The sequence below is a fragment of the Trichomonas vaginalis genome, chromosome IV, assembly GCF_026262505.1.
Source record: "Trichomonas vaginalis G3 chromosome IV, whole genome shotgun sequence".
In the NCBI taxonomy this organism is placed as follows: domain Eukaryota; phylum Parabasalia; order Trichomonadida; family Trichomonadidae; genus Trichomonas; species Trichomonas vaginalis.
The window spans coordinates 28,639,282-28,656,830 of record NC_067206.1 but is presented as its reverse complement, the minus strand read 5'-3'; the positions used below and the strand labels follow the sequence as shown (position 1 = coordinate 28,656,830).

The 17,549-nt window shown below is 34.1% G+C and overlaps 2 protein-coding genes and 2 pseudogenes across 4 annotated transcripts, besides 1 other annotated feature; all 4 read left to right on the top strand.

Moving 5' to 3' along the window:
- Window positions 1–6,130: part of a mobile genetic element that runs on past the window's edge.
- On the top strand, window positions 704–2,119 carry TVAGG3_0185770 (organellar and viral DNA polymerase type B; the record flags this gene model as incomplete). The annotated part of the gene is made up of 1 exon (XM_051225791.1): window positions 704–2,119. One exon carries the CDS (start codon window positions 704–706, stop codon window positions 2,117–2,119), a length of 1,416 nt encoding a protein of 471 aa, XP_051110777.1.
- TVAGG3_0185760 lies at window positions 2,272–3,063 on the top strand (annotated as a pseudogene). Its single transcript has one exon. A coding segment is annotated over exon 1 (792 nt).
- On the top strand, window positions 3,804–4,541 carry TVAGG3_0185750 (annotated as a pseudogene). The gene has a single exon. A coding segment is annotated over exon 1 (738 nt).
- On the top strand, window positions 4,741–5,001 carry TVAGG3_0185740 (uncharacterized protein; the record flags this gene model as incomplete). Its single annotated transcript, XM_051225790.1, has 1 exon — window positions 4,741–5,001. One exon carries the CDS (start codon window positions 4,741–4,743, stop codon window positions 4,999–5,001), a length of 261 nt encoding a protein of 86 aa, XP_051110776.1.
- Window positions 6,131–17,549: the final 11,419 nt, after the last annotated feature.

The window sequence follows — 17,549 nt, the reverse complement described above, 5'->3', positions numbered from 1 at the left end:
ATGCGTATGAAACAAATGAAGCAAGAAGAGCAATGAACTAGTAAACGAAAACTCAACTTTAACCATTGAAGGCAATGATTTAGTCATTGACGATGGAAAAACTAAAAAAGTCATTGATTTCGATACTTTTAACACTTATGACCCATTCATTACAACAAGCAAAGTTCCTATTATAAATGATGGAACGGTGCAATATATAAATTCTACAGTAGATGCCTCATTAGTGAAAGTATTAAATGTTCTCATTGAATTGTTAAAGAGCTTTCGATTTGACGACAACATTAAATGCCTAAAGAATTTAGTCATGAATGAGAAACAAATTCTCGGCGTTGCTGTAGCAGTAATGATGTACACCTTATGACATTAGAATATTATAACGAACATAAAGATGAACTGAAAGGAGAGAAGGGTGACACCGGACACAAGGAATACAAGGACCTCAAGGAATACAAGGAATACAAGGAATACAAGGACCTCAAGGCGAAAACGGTTTGGATGGAAAGGATGGAAAGGATGGAAAAACTGCTAAATCATGGATATGGGACCTTATAAATACTGGTTTAACAGCTGCTTCATATGGAGTTCTTCAATACCAAATCGGAAAGATATGGGCGGTACTTGGTGAAGAAGTTTTAAATGACGTTAAAAATGCTTTGAACTTCATTTCAAATGGTTCGGATACTATTAAACTTTATCTGGTTGGATGCAAGAAACAAGGAGTCAAATAGATACTGTAAGACGTATAGCAAACAATGCACGTACGGGATTGGATACTTTACGACAAGCACAAAATACACTAAAGGAAGCAAATGATATTCTTGGCTCAGTATCAGACATGCATGAAGATTGGCTTAAAGGTATTGACAAATCTTTAAAAAATCACAGTCAGTCTATTGCTGACTACAAGAAAAGTATAGATTTTTTACATAGTGCTATGGACGTACATGATGGAAGCATAAGGAACTTACTTAATGCTAACAATAACTTACCAGGAACTATTAAAGCATTTATAAAGTCCTTTGTAAAACCTGGTGCTCTAACATTTAGGTCTTTGAGAGCAAGAGCATTGAAGTCAAGAGATGCAGAAACTCCAACAGAACCTACAGAAGGAACTGAAACAACAGAAACTCCAAAAGAACCACCAAAACCAACAGCTAATGAAATATTGTTCGAATATTTTCCAAGGTACTCTGTTCTCATTGCATACATTCAAGAAATACTTAAGAAAGCAGACTTGACTTTAGGAGATGATGAAAGTTCTGTATATCTTTCGTTCCAGTTTCAAATAGCAGAACTTTTGAGACAGATATGTTTAATGTATGACAACATCTCTGATTTCACAAGATATGATGACGACCATGACCCCGAACACGGTGAAGAAGAAGTTTTACAAACATCCATTAAGACAGGAAAGGTTTTAACTCAAAGTCTCATTATTGACACCAAAGATGGCGAAGTGGACGTTCTTCAAGAGCTGAAGAAAAATACTTCTTCGGGAGGTGGTGGTAGGCATGAACTTGAAATAAATGAGATAGAAGAGAAATTAGCCGAAAAAGCAGATAAAGAACATAAACACAATATCTCCGATATAAATGAACTTCAAGCTACATTAAATAGTAAAGCGGACAAAAATGAACTTGACGCAACGAACAAAGTTTTGAAATCTCATAAACACAATATCTCCGATATAAATGAACTTCAAACTTCTTTAGACAATAAAGCAGACAAAAACCATGTTCATTATATAAGTTCTGATGAACAGATTATAACGGACTATCATGGATATTTAACACAGGGTGAAAAAGTGAATACGAAAAATGTTAATGAAAGAAGATATAAATTCATTCGTGCTAAAGGTTATGACATACACTGTACTGTACAGTATGACACAGGTATAGCACCACAATCATTTGGTTATAACGCTGAAATTTATGCTTCATACTTCTTTGTTAACGGTGTATTAGTTGAACCAAGATTTACTTTGAGAGTTAAGTCAAAAATAACTTTTGAAGATGCTATTAAAAGTAAAGCTGACAAAACAGAACTTGACGCAACGAACAAAGTTTTGAAATCTCATAAACACAACATCTCCGATATAAATGAACTTCAACTTCTTTAGACAGTAAAGCCGACAAAACCATACACATAAATCCTTCACTACTGTTAGAGCAGACGACATAATATTGAACTTTGACCTTGGTTCAAGTGCACCATTAGAGAATCCGAGTACAAGCGTAAAAAGATACTCTTAACAATTTAGATAAGAGTTGCAGGAATATCGAAGTCATGCCAGAAACTTTGAAGCATATGAACTACCAGCAATGTTAGATAAGAAAGCAGATAAAACTTATGTGGATGCAGAACTAACAAAGAAATTTTCGAAACCAGATACAATGACATTTACAACAGAAATTATAAATGGTGAACCAGCAACTCCATTTGAATTTGTTAGAGGTCTTCAACCAGATACTTTTGAATTTTTCTTGGATAATTCTATTGAACTAACATTACATTATAAAAGTGGAACAAATGCAACATTTCATCCGGGAGATACATTCCAAATGGTATTTAATGACATAAGTTCTTTAGAATATGTTTATAGAGTTATGAGCATATATGATTTAATATATCCTATAGGAGCTGTTTATACGTCTATGAATCCAATAAATCCAAACACTTTATTTGTGGTAGATGGTATGAAATAGTTGACAGTTTTCCATTCTACACTAATACGCAGTCAATGAAGATGGGAGGTTCAAAGAAAATAGGTATTGAAAACCTTCCTTCACATATGCATAGGTTCAGTGGAAGAACATCTGTGGAAGGAAACCATTCACATTCAATAACAAAAAGAGGTTATACAAATCTTGCAGCGGGTTCGGATAGACAGGGAATGCATAGATATGATATTTCAACTGACCCCAGTAGATTAGCACAGGTATTTTCTGTGGAACTGCAGGAAATCATACACATGTTGTAGCTGGTATTACAGACCCAGCAGGTAATGGAAAAGATTATATGCCTCCTTATATAACAATGCACGCTTGGATACGAGTTGGTTAAAATCTTTAACTTTACATAAATGAGCTTGAAAGAAGTATTCGAACAACATCCATGGAGGTCATTTAAGAAGTTCAATGAAGCTGCAAAGAGTTCGGGATTTACTAACAGAGCTGAAGTGAAAAGGTTCTTTGACAAAAATGTTGTACATCAAACAAAAAATAAACCCTTACGACTACTTTTTACCAATTTACTCCAACACTCCTGACGCATACCAATTTGACACTCTCATTCAAAGCAGAAAAGGAGGACATAAACCATTCCTCATCTTCATTAATGTTAACACTCGCAAAGCATTGCATATAATGAAAATAAAGGAACTCATGAAGTGTTAAGAGTTTTACAAAAGTTTGTAGCAGAACATACCCAAGTACTTTAACATCAGACCAAGACGGTGCATACCTCAGCAACGAAATCACAGAATTTCTCATTAAGCATAACATAACTCACTACACTACTGAAGACCATAACCATAACATACTCGGTATCATTAACCGCTTCATAAACTCTCAGAGATTTAAATCAAGAGCGAGACTTTACCGAAGAAACAATGAAACATTTCATCGAAGTTTACAATTCCTCAACACATTCTACAACAGGACATACACCAAATTCAATGACACAAACAACAAGAAGAAAAGTATATACAAAAGAAACGAAGTCAAACACAAAATATCAGAAATTCAACACAATTTACTCTCATTCCTGGAACAAAAGTTCGTGTAGTTCTTGACGACAAACCGTTGACAAAGAAACGTTTAAGGTTAAGTCGAAATTATTATATCGTAGACTCTACGCAAGGTAATGGATATCTTATAAAAGCTGCTGACGACTCCATAGCATTTTACCCTCGTCATAAATTAGTCGAAAGTAGTAATGGCAAACTTGCTGAAACCATTGACGAAGCAAAGCGAGGAGTGGTTATTGAAATACTTGACTACAACATAAACGATGACACTTATAAAGTAAGATATGAAGGAGGCGTTGAAGATGTTATACCATCTAAGAACTTGAGAGAATCTAAACCAACTCATCTGGGACCATTAGAGCGGGAGTACTGGAAAGATAAAAACATGCCAGAAAGAATAAGAAAATTCTTCTAAACTTTTTCGTTGGATGTAAATCAGACAAAAATATATTATAGGTGAAGAGGTGAGATTTCACCTGTTTTCTCACCTGTTTTTTCACCTCTTGAATTTTCGTGAATTTTCACAAAAGACCAAAAATAAAGTTAGTTTTATTTTTTTTATTTTTTCATTTTGTATGTAAGAACAGAAATGTCAGTCGAAGCAAAAACATTCACGAACAAATCTAATGGCGAAACATTCACAAAAGGCACTTATAATGGTATTGAAGTCTTACGTAGAGACAAGGATGGTTACATTAATGCAACAAAGATGGCGAGAGAAGCAGGAAAGTTAAACCATTTAAACAGATTTCTCAATAGTGCTAAAATGCAGGAAATCTTGAGTTTTGGTTGAAAGAATACGGTCGAGCAAAAGTGGCTCAACCTCAAAACAAGCATTTTATGAGCTTACTAAGGGCGTTATGAATGAATTCAAAGGTATTTACATACATGCTGACCTCGTTCATTTTGTTGCTGAATGGTGCTCTGTAAAGTATGCATTTATGTCAAAGATATTATGGACTCCATAGACAAGAAAGTTCATGAGAAGTTAGATGAAGAAGAACTCGAAAGATACAGTGGAGAATGCTAAACCTTTGTTCGAAGAAGAAGTTGAAAAAATGTGTGAAAAACAATTAGAACATGAACGTGAGATATATTATGGTTATAGAGATTCTCCATACGAACTAGTCCAATGGGAACAAGAAGATTTAAAGAGAGAATTTAGAGAATATGAACTCGCTAAGATAGCATTTGAAGCTGCAGAAAAGAAGTTAAAAGTTTGGGGTCGTTTTGTACAAAAATATTGTGAGTAAATGAACCATTTATTTTTATTGAATTCACCAAAAAATATAATTTAGGTGAAGAGGTGAGATCTCACCTGTTTTTTCACCTCTTTTTTCACCTCTTGAATTTTCGTGAATTTTCCCGATAGAAAAATAAAGTTAGTTTTATTTTTATTTATTTTTTATTTTGTATAAAAGATATGATTTCAACAATCGCACAACAACAATTCAAGCGCGAACGCGGGACTCTGTCCACAACAACTTCACCAAACTCGTTAGTCATGAATCCAACATCTATGTTAGTAGAGATGGAAAGCTTCATTCCTTCTTCATTTACTTTCGAAACAGAAATACAAAAAATTAAGCAGGAACTTTTAACAAGTAATTTAGACTGTAGTGCGAAAAGATGAAAAATGAACAGTATCTTTATGAAATGGAGGACCTCATCGACCATTTACCTAAACTACCTGAAATTCAGCATCAAAAACTAACTATTCCTGAATTCGACGAAATTGAAGTCAAAGCAACTGACTCAGTAGAAATAAAGAAGTTCATACGTAAAGTAAATTATGAATTCCTTGGTTTTCATTGCAACCATAAATTATGGACAAAGATTGCGATATGGTATATAAGAATGTTTCTGACATATATAAATCTGAAGAATTTAAGACCTACACAAACTTTGTTTCGTTAGTTGCTGAATGTGTTTGGGAAAAAGAGAAAGATAGAAGAGGCAAAGTATGGAACGAACAACTAAGACCCGCTATGTTTGAGATGAAGAGAGCAATTGACGCTTTAGTTGTTTCTAGCAGGTCAAATTTCAATGTATAATGCAAAAATGAACCCACAATGTTCAAAAATGTAAAGCAGCAATAAGGAAATATAAACTACTCCGTCAAAGAGATAGAAAGAATGCGAAACGACTATGCAGACTTAAAGAAAGAAGCAGAAAAGCCAGCAGAAGATAAAATGGACATGTTAGCATTTCTGAACAAAAACTATCCAACAGTAGAAGATTTCCTTCTATCTGACGTCAAAAGAAAATATAAAGAGACTTTCGGCATTGTTTAAAACTTTTGATATCCTCAGCGAAGAAATAGAAGCTACAAAACTGTTTAGGATTTCAAATATACATCGTACAATTCATGTAAAACGCTTAAGAGAGATTTTGCATCTGAAGGACTTGAAGCCAGGAATTGGATAGTCAAACTCTATATGCTCCGATGAAATTCTTCATCTGATATAGTCCTACCAGCGTTTGTAAAGATATAGTCGTAACGGTTTTGTATCTGCTTACTTTTGTTCTTTGTTATTTCAACCAGTGAAGCATTTTATATATGTAAAATATACTGTTTAAAAATGTTTTAAAATGTATGCCATATAGCTTCTTGAATTTGTTAAGAAGTATATTGAACGCATTTTCCATCTGTATCTCTAGGTGTTTACAAAAGCATATGCCTTCCTTAGTAAAAATACTGTAATTTTCTATAGTTTCGCCGGTATAAAAGTAGAAAGAGTTCTTGTCTTCTTCGCTGTAGTAGTAAAATCAAGCGTAGCTTACCATAGTCTGTAATTTCAATTGCTTCATCTTCTAGTTCGTCGACAAATTCGAATACAATATCTCCAATTTTGCTTTTGTTCTTATTGTTTTCAGAACAAGTGACCCAACGTAAGTTTTCAAGTCTATTGTCGTTTCTTATATGGTTTATATGGTCTACAAAAGGTAAATTGTTAGGATTCGGTATAAAATGAGTTGCAATGACAACATGTTTAAAATAGCGTTTCCCACAATCTCATCCTAGCATATCCGTCATTTCGCTCACATTCGCTTAAAACTCTTTTTGTCTTTTTGTTTCTGACTTCAAATGACTCACAACAGTGAATTTCATATTCTTCATCTAACAAACAAGTTTCCCAAACGGTCTTTTCCGACAGACTCAGCGTACATTTCAAATAAAATAAAAAAATATTTTTTTGAAAAAAATGTTTTATTTCATGCAATGTTTTATTTCATGCAATGTTTAACTATTTCACCATCTTCTTTAACACCCCAATATTTCCTTTTCGATATTACATGAACTTCGGAAAATAACCTTGTCTAGCTTAAAACAGCCCATTTTCTCACCAACTAAACCCATTTCAATGAGTTTGTTGTATCCTTCCTCGTTCGTCATGAGTGCATCGATGTTTTCGTAGTATACCACAATTTTGGATTTAACCTCTGAGAAAAATTTGTTGTAGTTGTCAAGGACTGCTTTTGCGAACTGTGGATAAGACCAATGTTCGACAATAGGTTTTACTGTGGTTACTAAGCCACATTGACCTTCGGTGAACTCGTACTTCAAAACAAAAGGAGAGAACCTTTCAACAAAGTTGTCGACCTTCTCATAGTGTTTACTCTTCATCTTTTGAGGTTTTTTAATGGAATACCCCCATGTCGAGTTCATAAGTAATTTCAGTGTCATTGCAAGTTTGGGGTTTGAAGCTTTCCTAATATCATACAGTTGTTGTATGTAACTTTTCCAACTGTAATAGTTCCTTCCCGGGAAGTCACCGTCTTCGTTTGGAATCCAGTCGGATATATTGGACGAACCCTCATGTACGCAGCGTTAAGGTCGACATAGTATATTTTTTCGTATGAGTCGAACTTATCGCATCCAATCGGCCCGGTTCGTGGAAATTCAAGTGAGTCTCTTATCTTCTGAGAAACTTCTCCTGTTATCTCATAAACATCGTCAAAGCAACCTGTTTCATATAAAACCTTCTGAGCTAACTCTGATGCTCTCCAATACAATTTGACATCAACTGGATGTCTCAATGGAAGTTTGTTTATAGCATCTTGAAGTTCTTGCAACCTCATTGGAAGTTCTTCTGGTTCAGGTTGGTATCCGAACAATCCAACTCCTTTTGGAGCTGTGTACTTCTTTTGTGCTAGAACTTTGTCCGGAACAACTTTTGGTCTTGCTAACAATGAAAAGTTTGTTTCGTCTTTTGGTACAAAAGTTTCTGTCAGCTTGTCATCTGGAATTGGTTCCAACAAGCCTTTCTCGAAAAGAATGGTTAACAGCTCTGACAATGTTGCATTTGCCTTTTCCGAACAATGGTGTGTAAGACTTTCGTTCAACATGAAGTGGTTGTGGACAAGTACAATCTTCAACCATGGCAATTTGAAGTCAACAACATAGTCGTCATGTGAAGAACCTTTCTCAGTCGGTATGTTGACTCGGATATTCACATTTGCCAACTGTGCATGGCAATCTTTGTCAATTGACTTTCTGAGAATGTTACCTGCGTCTTAGACATGACTCAAGATACTTCATCCTTCATATCTGTAACAAAGCACGAGTCCTGAGACATGTACAGAATACAAGGTTCATTGACAATTTTTTCAATTGGAATTGTAAATTCCATTCCTTTGTCAGGTCACTGTCAAGACTTGTTTTTGAAACGGGAAGTATCCAGCATGTTTGTCTGACTGCTTGAGGTTGGGTTGATACATTTCGAACTTCCACGCTTGCAATTCCCTTCAATTGCATTCAAAAATTATCGAGTCGGAGTCAACATCTTGTTCTCTCTTGTGTAGTCTTGAGAAGCCGTCAAGAAGCAATGCAGCTGTTTGCTTCATTGCCATGTGAGTAGTATAATATTGACCATCTAAATCTGTTACTGTTAGTCTGAGATGTACCTTTCTTTTATTCTCCGTCTGTATAGGCAGCAAGTCCCCATTGAAGCCTTTTGTTTCTTTCCATCGTCAAAATGTAACTGTAAGAGGTTCGACCAGAACATCAATTTTACTTGAACCTCGCGGATACTTCTCATATGCATATCTTTGTCTTTCCATGGGAGGTCATGTGCGTCTTCACTTTTCCTTTTTTCCTCCTCAAAAGGTATGCAAACTTGTTCGTATGTTTTCCAGTAAAATAATCTGACAAAAGCCGTCGTGTCCTTCAATTGAAGGCTCACTAACATTGAAAAGGTATATCCATAAGACGCTCATTCTTCTAACCTCTTCAAGTTCTGTTTGGAAGTTTGGCGCGCTGCTTGTTTTCTCAAGTCCATCTCATAGGTCAGATCCAGCCAGTCTTTGTCATAGACTTTTATGGTCTTTTCCCTTCTATATTTAACTTCTTTGAAACTTTCCACATATCTTTCTAACTCTGCTTTTTTTCTAGCAGATTTCTATCTTATTCTATACGGGGGCATTTCTATAAAAATAAAAAAATTGTTTTTTACTTTACGTAACCACCGGCTGCAAAAGTCTTTGAACGCCAACCATATCAAGCTAATGAAGGTTGACTTGGTTTAGTCTCCAACTAAACCTTTGGTTTTGGTTTATCTTCAGTTTTGGCTTTATCTTCTTCTATTGGTTTTTCGTCACTTTTCGGTTCATCTGACTTACATCAACTTGCTTGAACAGTTGTGTCGTTATATCTTCATAAATATCATATGCCATCTGTTTCTGTTTTCCTTTCAATTTTTGTGTTTGTTGTAAAGTTTAGAATATTTCGACTCTAAGTCAATAGTGTTTCTTATATATGAACTGTTGGTCAGTGGGGAGTAAACTTTCCCATCTGTTGTCTCATGAAACTTCTTCAGACTTCAATATTTTATTTGTGGAGAGTCTGTTTTCTTTTTTGAGATACTTGCCGTTCCATTTTTATGAAAAGTGACTTTTGTATTTAGGGTTTGTATTTTCCAGACCTCACACTTTCTATTATTGAATTTTTTCTCTCATCTGTAAGTTCTTTGACAGGTTTTGACAAATGGTTTGAAACTTTTTGTTTGTGGTGTCAAAATCTACCGTTTCAAACTTCTTCGGTCATTCATCTCAGTAAAAAATTTTAGTTTGGTTTGTTTTCAACTGGTTGTTTAGGTTTTTTTAAGTCGGTCTAAAAACTTCCTGAGGTTATAGGAAGAATTGACAAACAGCGTGGTGGTGTAACTGCTGGAATGCCGACAAATCCATCTTGAGTCCCATTTGTCTCAATGCTGTATTGTTCATTTCATCTCAGATAAAAATTTTACATTCCCAACGTTTGAGGCGGTTGAGGCTTGGTTGGTTTGTTTACCCACTGTTGTGCATGGTTATATCTCTGTTTAAAGAATCTTTCACCTTGGTCCATGTAGTGTCCTGCTTGGTTTATAGTAGTCATTTGCTTTGTTATAGTAGTTTCCTGCTTGTCTTCCTACATTGTTCCATCCATCCTTGAACTTTTCCTCTTGTTTCAGGATTTGGAATAAGATTTGCTGCATCTCGTGCTACCTCCCAACCTTTCCTGTACGTTGTATAATAGGTTGATGCTTTCTCCTTTCGTATACCTAATGTATCAAAATCTTCCTTCCAATTCCAAATGCACCTCTGCTAGTTTTCCACTGCGGGTAAAATCTAGATGCGACTCCTGCTAATGCGCCAAATAAACCCATTTTCTTATGGGTTTAAAAATGACGAATTCAAACAAGGACCCGTATGTTTCTAAGGCAATAAAGAAAGCACTCATGGTAAAAATCTTTAGTTCAACACCAAATGCTTGGTTTATGGATATCTTGGAAAACATTCCGAGGTATAGAGAAGATGGACCTCCATACTGGCTAAATATTTGGTCGGTCAAAACACAAGATACTGTGAAGCCATACCATTATGGTCCAAAAATATTTTAGATGTGAAAACTGCTTTGACAATAATTCGTTGACAAATACCATCCAACAAAACTGACATCTGACTGTGAAAGTTCTTTCAAATCAGACGATATTAAAAACTATCTGCGTTCAAAAATGTAAAAAATATTTCATTGTCGACCACAAACCATTCTGCTCTTGGGTTCATTGACAGTTGTAAAAAATCTTAAGAGACTTAAATCAACCACAAGGTGGTGAAGCAAATGAAATGTCATATGACGACAAAGTATAGACACTTCTCCATGGCAAAAGATAGAACAAGTTTTAAATATTTACAATAACCGTAAACAAAAAGGTTGGGAAACCACTCCCCCGAAGAAATGAAAAACAACCCCGACTTAGAGAAAGACTATATATTTAATAGTTTAGTTAAGAGGGATAGACAAGAAAGAATGCCAGGCTTCAAAACTTAAGAAAGGTGACAAAGTAAAAATAGAATACCTAAACGCGACCCATATGAAAATACTATTTGACTAATGACAACAATGGGAACCGACAGGTACTCGCATTCGTGTTCGTAAAATGAAGAAATATACAAGAGAATATTTGAAGTTTTAGGCAAACATGGCAAAATGTACAGACTGCAAGCAGAAGATAAACGACTATTGTCAGACCTCGTTTCAAAACTTGTTAAGGGTTCAAGGTGTATATCTTTCAAAGACAGTTCCTAACAAATATAAGACAACTCCTGACGAATATGCTAAAGAAGTTGAAAATGAACGACTAAGCATTTCTATACATGCGTAAAACTGTCATGTAAGGGTGCATGTAGTCTTAACTTTGTCCCGTTGTTTGCGTATACCCTGAAACGCGATGTGTATGGTTCCTCCTACCTCAGTGTTACTCCAGTAAACACTTTATAGCAAACTTAACGTTCCTCTTTAAACATCATATCCTTTACCTTTTGTCATTCCCTGACCAATCCCAAAATCTATACTATGCAAACCTGCTTCAGAATGTACTTAATTTAATGTAGTGACTGTGCAGGCAGGTAGTTTTCACCTGAAATCGTTTACTTCTCCACCTGTTTCCTTTGAAGAGTTTGCACAATACAACACTGGTCGACTATTTGAGTCCAAGTTCCAAAACCAAGTACTGTTTCTGGTCTGGTAAAGTTTATTGACGGTGTCAAATAGAACCTAAGGATATAGTGTTTGAAGTATTTCTGTCTTAATGTTTGAAGCTCTGTTTTGTCAGCTTTTTTATTTAACTCATCGTTAACATATGTTTTGTCTGCTTTTGTATATAAGCTTTTTCTTCAGATTCATTTACGTCAGAGATGCTATGTCTATGATATTTTTGTGAGTATGTTCTCTTCTGTCCTCGAAATATAACTTTTTTGTTGCATCTACAACCAGCTATCCATGTGAGTCTGCTTTTCTTCTTTAACTCATCGATATAACCATAGTTTTGTCAGCTTTAAGGTCTAAACATCCTGAAACCACCCCTGTATTGGCTTTACCTTCTAAAACTTTGTTGTCGTTCATTCATGACATTCAACCTTTCTTTAATTTTTCATCTTTTTCATCCACATATTCCTTATCTGCCTTCTTCACTAACCCACTTAGCCAGATATGCTAACTCCATCGTCAACCATTTACTCTTTTGTCATGCTTTGTTTGTCAATATCTGCCTTCAAAAGAATTCATCTATAGGTTTCTCGTTTAAAGTCTTTTTGTTGGATTTATACAAACAGTATGGTTTCTTACTGTCTTGAAAACAGAAACTCTCTGTCATTGGGTTTTATCGTCAGTTTTTAAGTTCCTTCTTTCAATGACTAGATATCTTAGAATAGTTTGAAAAGTTTGTTGTGTTTCTTATTTAGAGCTTGACAATGAGTTGTCGGTTGTGTTGTTGTTCTCTCATAGACGCTGTTTCTTTCGACATTTTTCATTCTAGATAAAAGATGCTTCCAATAGAAAAAGAAAATTCAAGAGTTGCTACAACTAAACACATTAGATGAACTTTTTACGAAATGTCGGTCAAAAATTTGAGAACAGAGACAGTAAAACTGAAGGCTATCGTTTTGACTACCCATTGAGATGGTTAAGAGACCCATCCGTCACAAAAGCTATTGGCTTTCGTAGAACTGAAAATTCATTTCAGAAGCCATACATGGTTTCCCATTTACGGTCGCTTTTGAAGTTCGATACTAAACCAAGAAAAACGTACGTATGAGAAATTTGAAACAATAGGGAAAACCTTTTTAAAGTTGATTTGCTTGTAAACTTAGAAACAACTCTTCAAGCTTTTCAAGAAAAAATAAACGATATCTATCTCGAATATGCAAACACAGTTTAACATTGACGAAAGGAGAGTACCATCTCGAATATTGTTTATGACCGGAAAAATGCAACTGTTAAAATCGAGTAGAATAGAAGACCTTGGAGAAGACGTTTTATATTTCTACAAAATATAACAACTTGGCATGGTATAGATTTTTGAAGGATGTTAAATCAGCCTGCAGAAGTATCCAGTACACCCGAACTTTTATGAAGTCGAAAACCCTAATGGAACATTGAAAAATGTTTTTGACGTCAGATGCTATTATCAGTTCATTGCTTCATTTTCTGGTGGCACAAAACTCTTTTTTATGCTTGGCAATAACTTTTACGAAAACCTACAAAGCTATATGAACCACCAAGTGGAAGTATTTCAGACTTTCAAGTATGGTTTAGCAACAGATGGAAGAAAGAGAATAGTTCCAATTATACCATGCGTTTTACTCAGAACTTAGTCTCATATAACAACTACTTATCGAACGGTAAAAATATAATTTTAATAGGCGGTTGGAGGTGTTGGTTTGGTTGCCAACTTGACTGTGGTGCAGGTTCAGGCTGTTGTATAACAGGAGCTTGTTCTTCTGGTTCAGGGTCTTTAGGTATAATACCAACGAACTGACCTACTCTTTTAGCCATATTTTTGACTCCGTTCCAAATTCCTCTTCGACAGATTTTTATTCCATTCCATATACCTCTTCCAACAATTTCGAAAGAAGTTTCCTAATTCTTCCAAGAAACCCATTTTACTATATGTAAAAATCTAATGTCCGCGCTAGTCTCTTAGCGTTTCCTTCTGAGTTCCATGCATTTTTAACTGGAGCTCATACATTCTATTTCTCCTCTGGTAGAAAACATCTCTGGGTCAACTCCTGTTTCGCGTCATCTGCATTAGAGTTGTTTATATCCCACTTCAGGGTTTGTATAAAACTTTTCCATCTCATATTTGCATACCATGGTGGTAAGCCTAACGCAGCGTCATTTGACATGGAGTTTCGCATTTGTACATCTGTTGGCACTTGACCATAGTTTGCCATTGCAGTTTGTATTCTAACTTCATTTGGAATTTCTCTGGGTTTGGTTGTCCAGGTTGCTGTGTGCATTCGCTAAGTTCTGTTCGCGTCATTTTAATATTAGATAAAATATCTCTTACGAGTACATATGCTGAACATTTGCTGGCAGTGGTTCATCTTCATATCTCTTATCTTTCTGCCACGTCAAATAAGTTAAATGACACAATCGGAAAAAACCTAAAACTAACAAATCCGATTTCAAACCACATTTACTTACCAATAAAATTTCTTTGTTGTGACACTTTTTCTCCGGTTTTATAGGACTCTCTCATATTCTTCCTTATCGTATCTAAAATCATAGTCATGTATGTCCTCTAACCATCTCATAACATTTTCCAAACACTTTTATCGGATGTAAAGTAAAGCATCGGATGGTTATGTAAAAAACGTTAAAGTTTCTAAAGAGTCTCTCAAGTCCAGTCTACTGGTATTGAAAATCATCATGTGTTATAGAAGCGGCGGGTTACTATAAGAAAACATTTTTCCTTGTCTTTGTATTTTTCATAACAACTCTGTCCAATGACATCTCACAAACTCTATACCTCAGTATATTTTTCTATGTTCTCTTTTGAAAACCTTTTGTATAGTTAAGTATAAAACGTTTGACATAAGTGTTTCAATGTCATGAATCTTTATAGAACCACTATACAATAGTCTAGAAGATATACTATCCCAGTCAATATATCTGCTTTTTTTTAAAACCTCTCTACATATTTTTCTTATCTATTGTATCTCTTCCATCTTACCTATAGGTATTTTTCTTTCAACTCACTTCAATATTTTGTTTGTGTCTGGTATATGTTTGAGAACGGTTCATATAGTTGGTCGAAGTCATTGCAATATAATTTTGCATCTGGGAATACGGTATGGCACAGATGAGATATATAGAAACTTCCACCGAACAAATCTATACAAATGTTAGACCATTCGGTAGTTTCTTAAGTTCCTCTCAATAGAATATCTTTACATCTACTCTTATTTCCAAAGAAGGGTAAGGTGGTTTTGTAAAATTCATTTTATATACAATAAAAATGTTTTTCCTCCTGAAAACTACAGAAAAGTGACACAACATGAAAAACTACTCGGTTAAGGTCTTTTCAGTTTTGTGAAAATAACCATCCTATCTTGTTAAGGACTTCCTGGACTTATTGTTCAAAATGTCATGTTGTCAACACTTTTTTCAAGAGAAGTTCATTTGACCTAGGTTAACCTGGTGACCTGTGACCTTAGGTGACGATAGACCCTTATACTTGTCACGGCACATAGTTTAAACTATTTTGAGTCCTCTAACAAACAAGTCAACAGCAACGACTCTTCTAAAAAATTTTAGGGGCTAGAAGGCACGAATGCCTGGAAAGCCCCCACAACCCAAAAATAAACCTCATTTTTTACTTCATTGCATACTAAACTCTTCAAGGGGGTAGAGGGGCGCAGCCCTGCGACCCCCAATACCTTTTTTTTTTTTTTTTTTTTTTACCTTTATTGTATTAAACTATTTGTTTAAATATCAAAGATAGATCATTTTTATGAAGTATTTTATCATATTTCTTATATCAAATAAATTGTGTCGTCAATTTCAAATTTTTAATTTGATTAATTGTGCTTTTAATTTATGCGTTAATCATTGTTATTAAATAAATAATTTATTGAAAATTCCTTCATAATTTACGATTGAACATAAGTTCCTCATTATTTTTAAAAGATATATCACGCCAATATTTTTTTGGGCTTAAACTGGAATATTTTCAATGACGTAATAATTTTATTTCTGATAACATCCATTTTTTTTGTGGAGATCTTTACCACTAGATACACTTCCACAATGATAATCAATCTAATGCAATATTCATAAATAATTTTTTTGAAGGAAAAATTTTCTGATATTGAGATGTTTCTCAATTTTTTTTGAATATTTTATCGTTAAAATATTATTTCAATAAAGGAGAGCCAGCTGTCAAGCAAAATGTCGTTCAATATCATTTGTATCAACTCGTAACCCAAAATAAACGGAAAAAGAAAATAACCGCTCAAAGCATGCGTGATCATGTAGAAAATCCAAAAACGAATCCAAACAAATGGAGTCCTACCAGATTAATATCTCTGTATATTTAGAAAGCATACTTCCAACAAAAGATTTACCGCTTCAACCTCTACTTTCAATAGGCTAACAAGCCTCATATGCAAACTTAAATTTTACGAAAATGATAGATTAGCCAAAGCGGAACAGACAAGCATTGCTTTTGCTGGTTTGCTGAAAATTGGAACACTATTCATCCGACCTCAAATAAATTTCAAAGTGCATTGTAAATATTTGTCTAAATCATCAGATTCTTGATTTCGGATAAAAGATGATTTTGACGATTTCTGAATTTTGTGGATTGGGAATATTAATCCTGATGGATGTTTCACAAACTAATTGAATGTTCACTAATTCTTTTAACCAAAATCATTTTTTTTTTAATACAAAATTTCAAAATGTTTGCCATTTGACTAAATTATTATAGTAAACCTATATCGCCTCATGGATTTTTTTTAATTTTTTTCAATTTTTTTATTATAGTTTGCTGGGGAAAATAGAACAATACAAAATCATATTCTATTATACTGTATTCATTCGAATGCTCCAAGAATTATGGATTTTATTTTTGAAATTATTATTTTTTTTGAAAAAATATCAATATCTTGTTATGAGGAGATTGCCAAATCAATAAAATGATAAAATATATCGGTTGTTCTTTTTGAAATTATTTACTTATTTTTTTTTGGAACCAATTAAACAAAAATATTTCGATCAACTTACACTGCATTTCGAATATATTCGTTTTTGAATATTCATCAATTAAAATTTCCGTATAATTTATTTGTGAATCAACACTTCGCAAGAAATTTCAAAATTGTTGTTTTAATAGTTTTCGATTGAGAGTATTCAATGTTCCCCTAATTTCCTAATGACATGGATAATACCTTGACTCTTAAATTAGTTTGTTTTTTATAAATTCCGGCCTTCAATGATGTTCGGTTAAAGCGGTTTAATTTTAAAAAATTGAATTTCGAAAGATTTAGTTGATTCAAAATTTGAAAAAGATTTTCAAATAAATCACCTTATTAGATATAGTTTCAATACTGTTATTACAATTGTTAATTTTCACGCCACGTGAAAATATCTAAAATAAAATTGTTTCTTTCCCAATATTAATTTATTGGGCCATCTGAAAAACTAGCAAAGAAATTTTATATCATTATTATAGGATTATATTAAAAAACTATCATTTTTATCTGGATTAAGGGACCTACTGCAAATTGAGAGACTCAGGAAAAATTGAGAGGCAATATGAAGATTTATCGTTTTCACCTCATTTATAAATACTTATTTTGCTTCATCAGTATTGATATTTTTCAATTCTCCGCCAATATACACACCTTTTGGTATGATACTTTAGCATCATGTTATTTCGAATTAAAGAAAAATCGTTGAATCGGCGAGTTTTAGATGATTTTTATTTTTCGATTTTTTTTTGTTTTCATAGCGTGTTTTAAAATTCACGATATG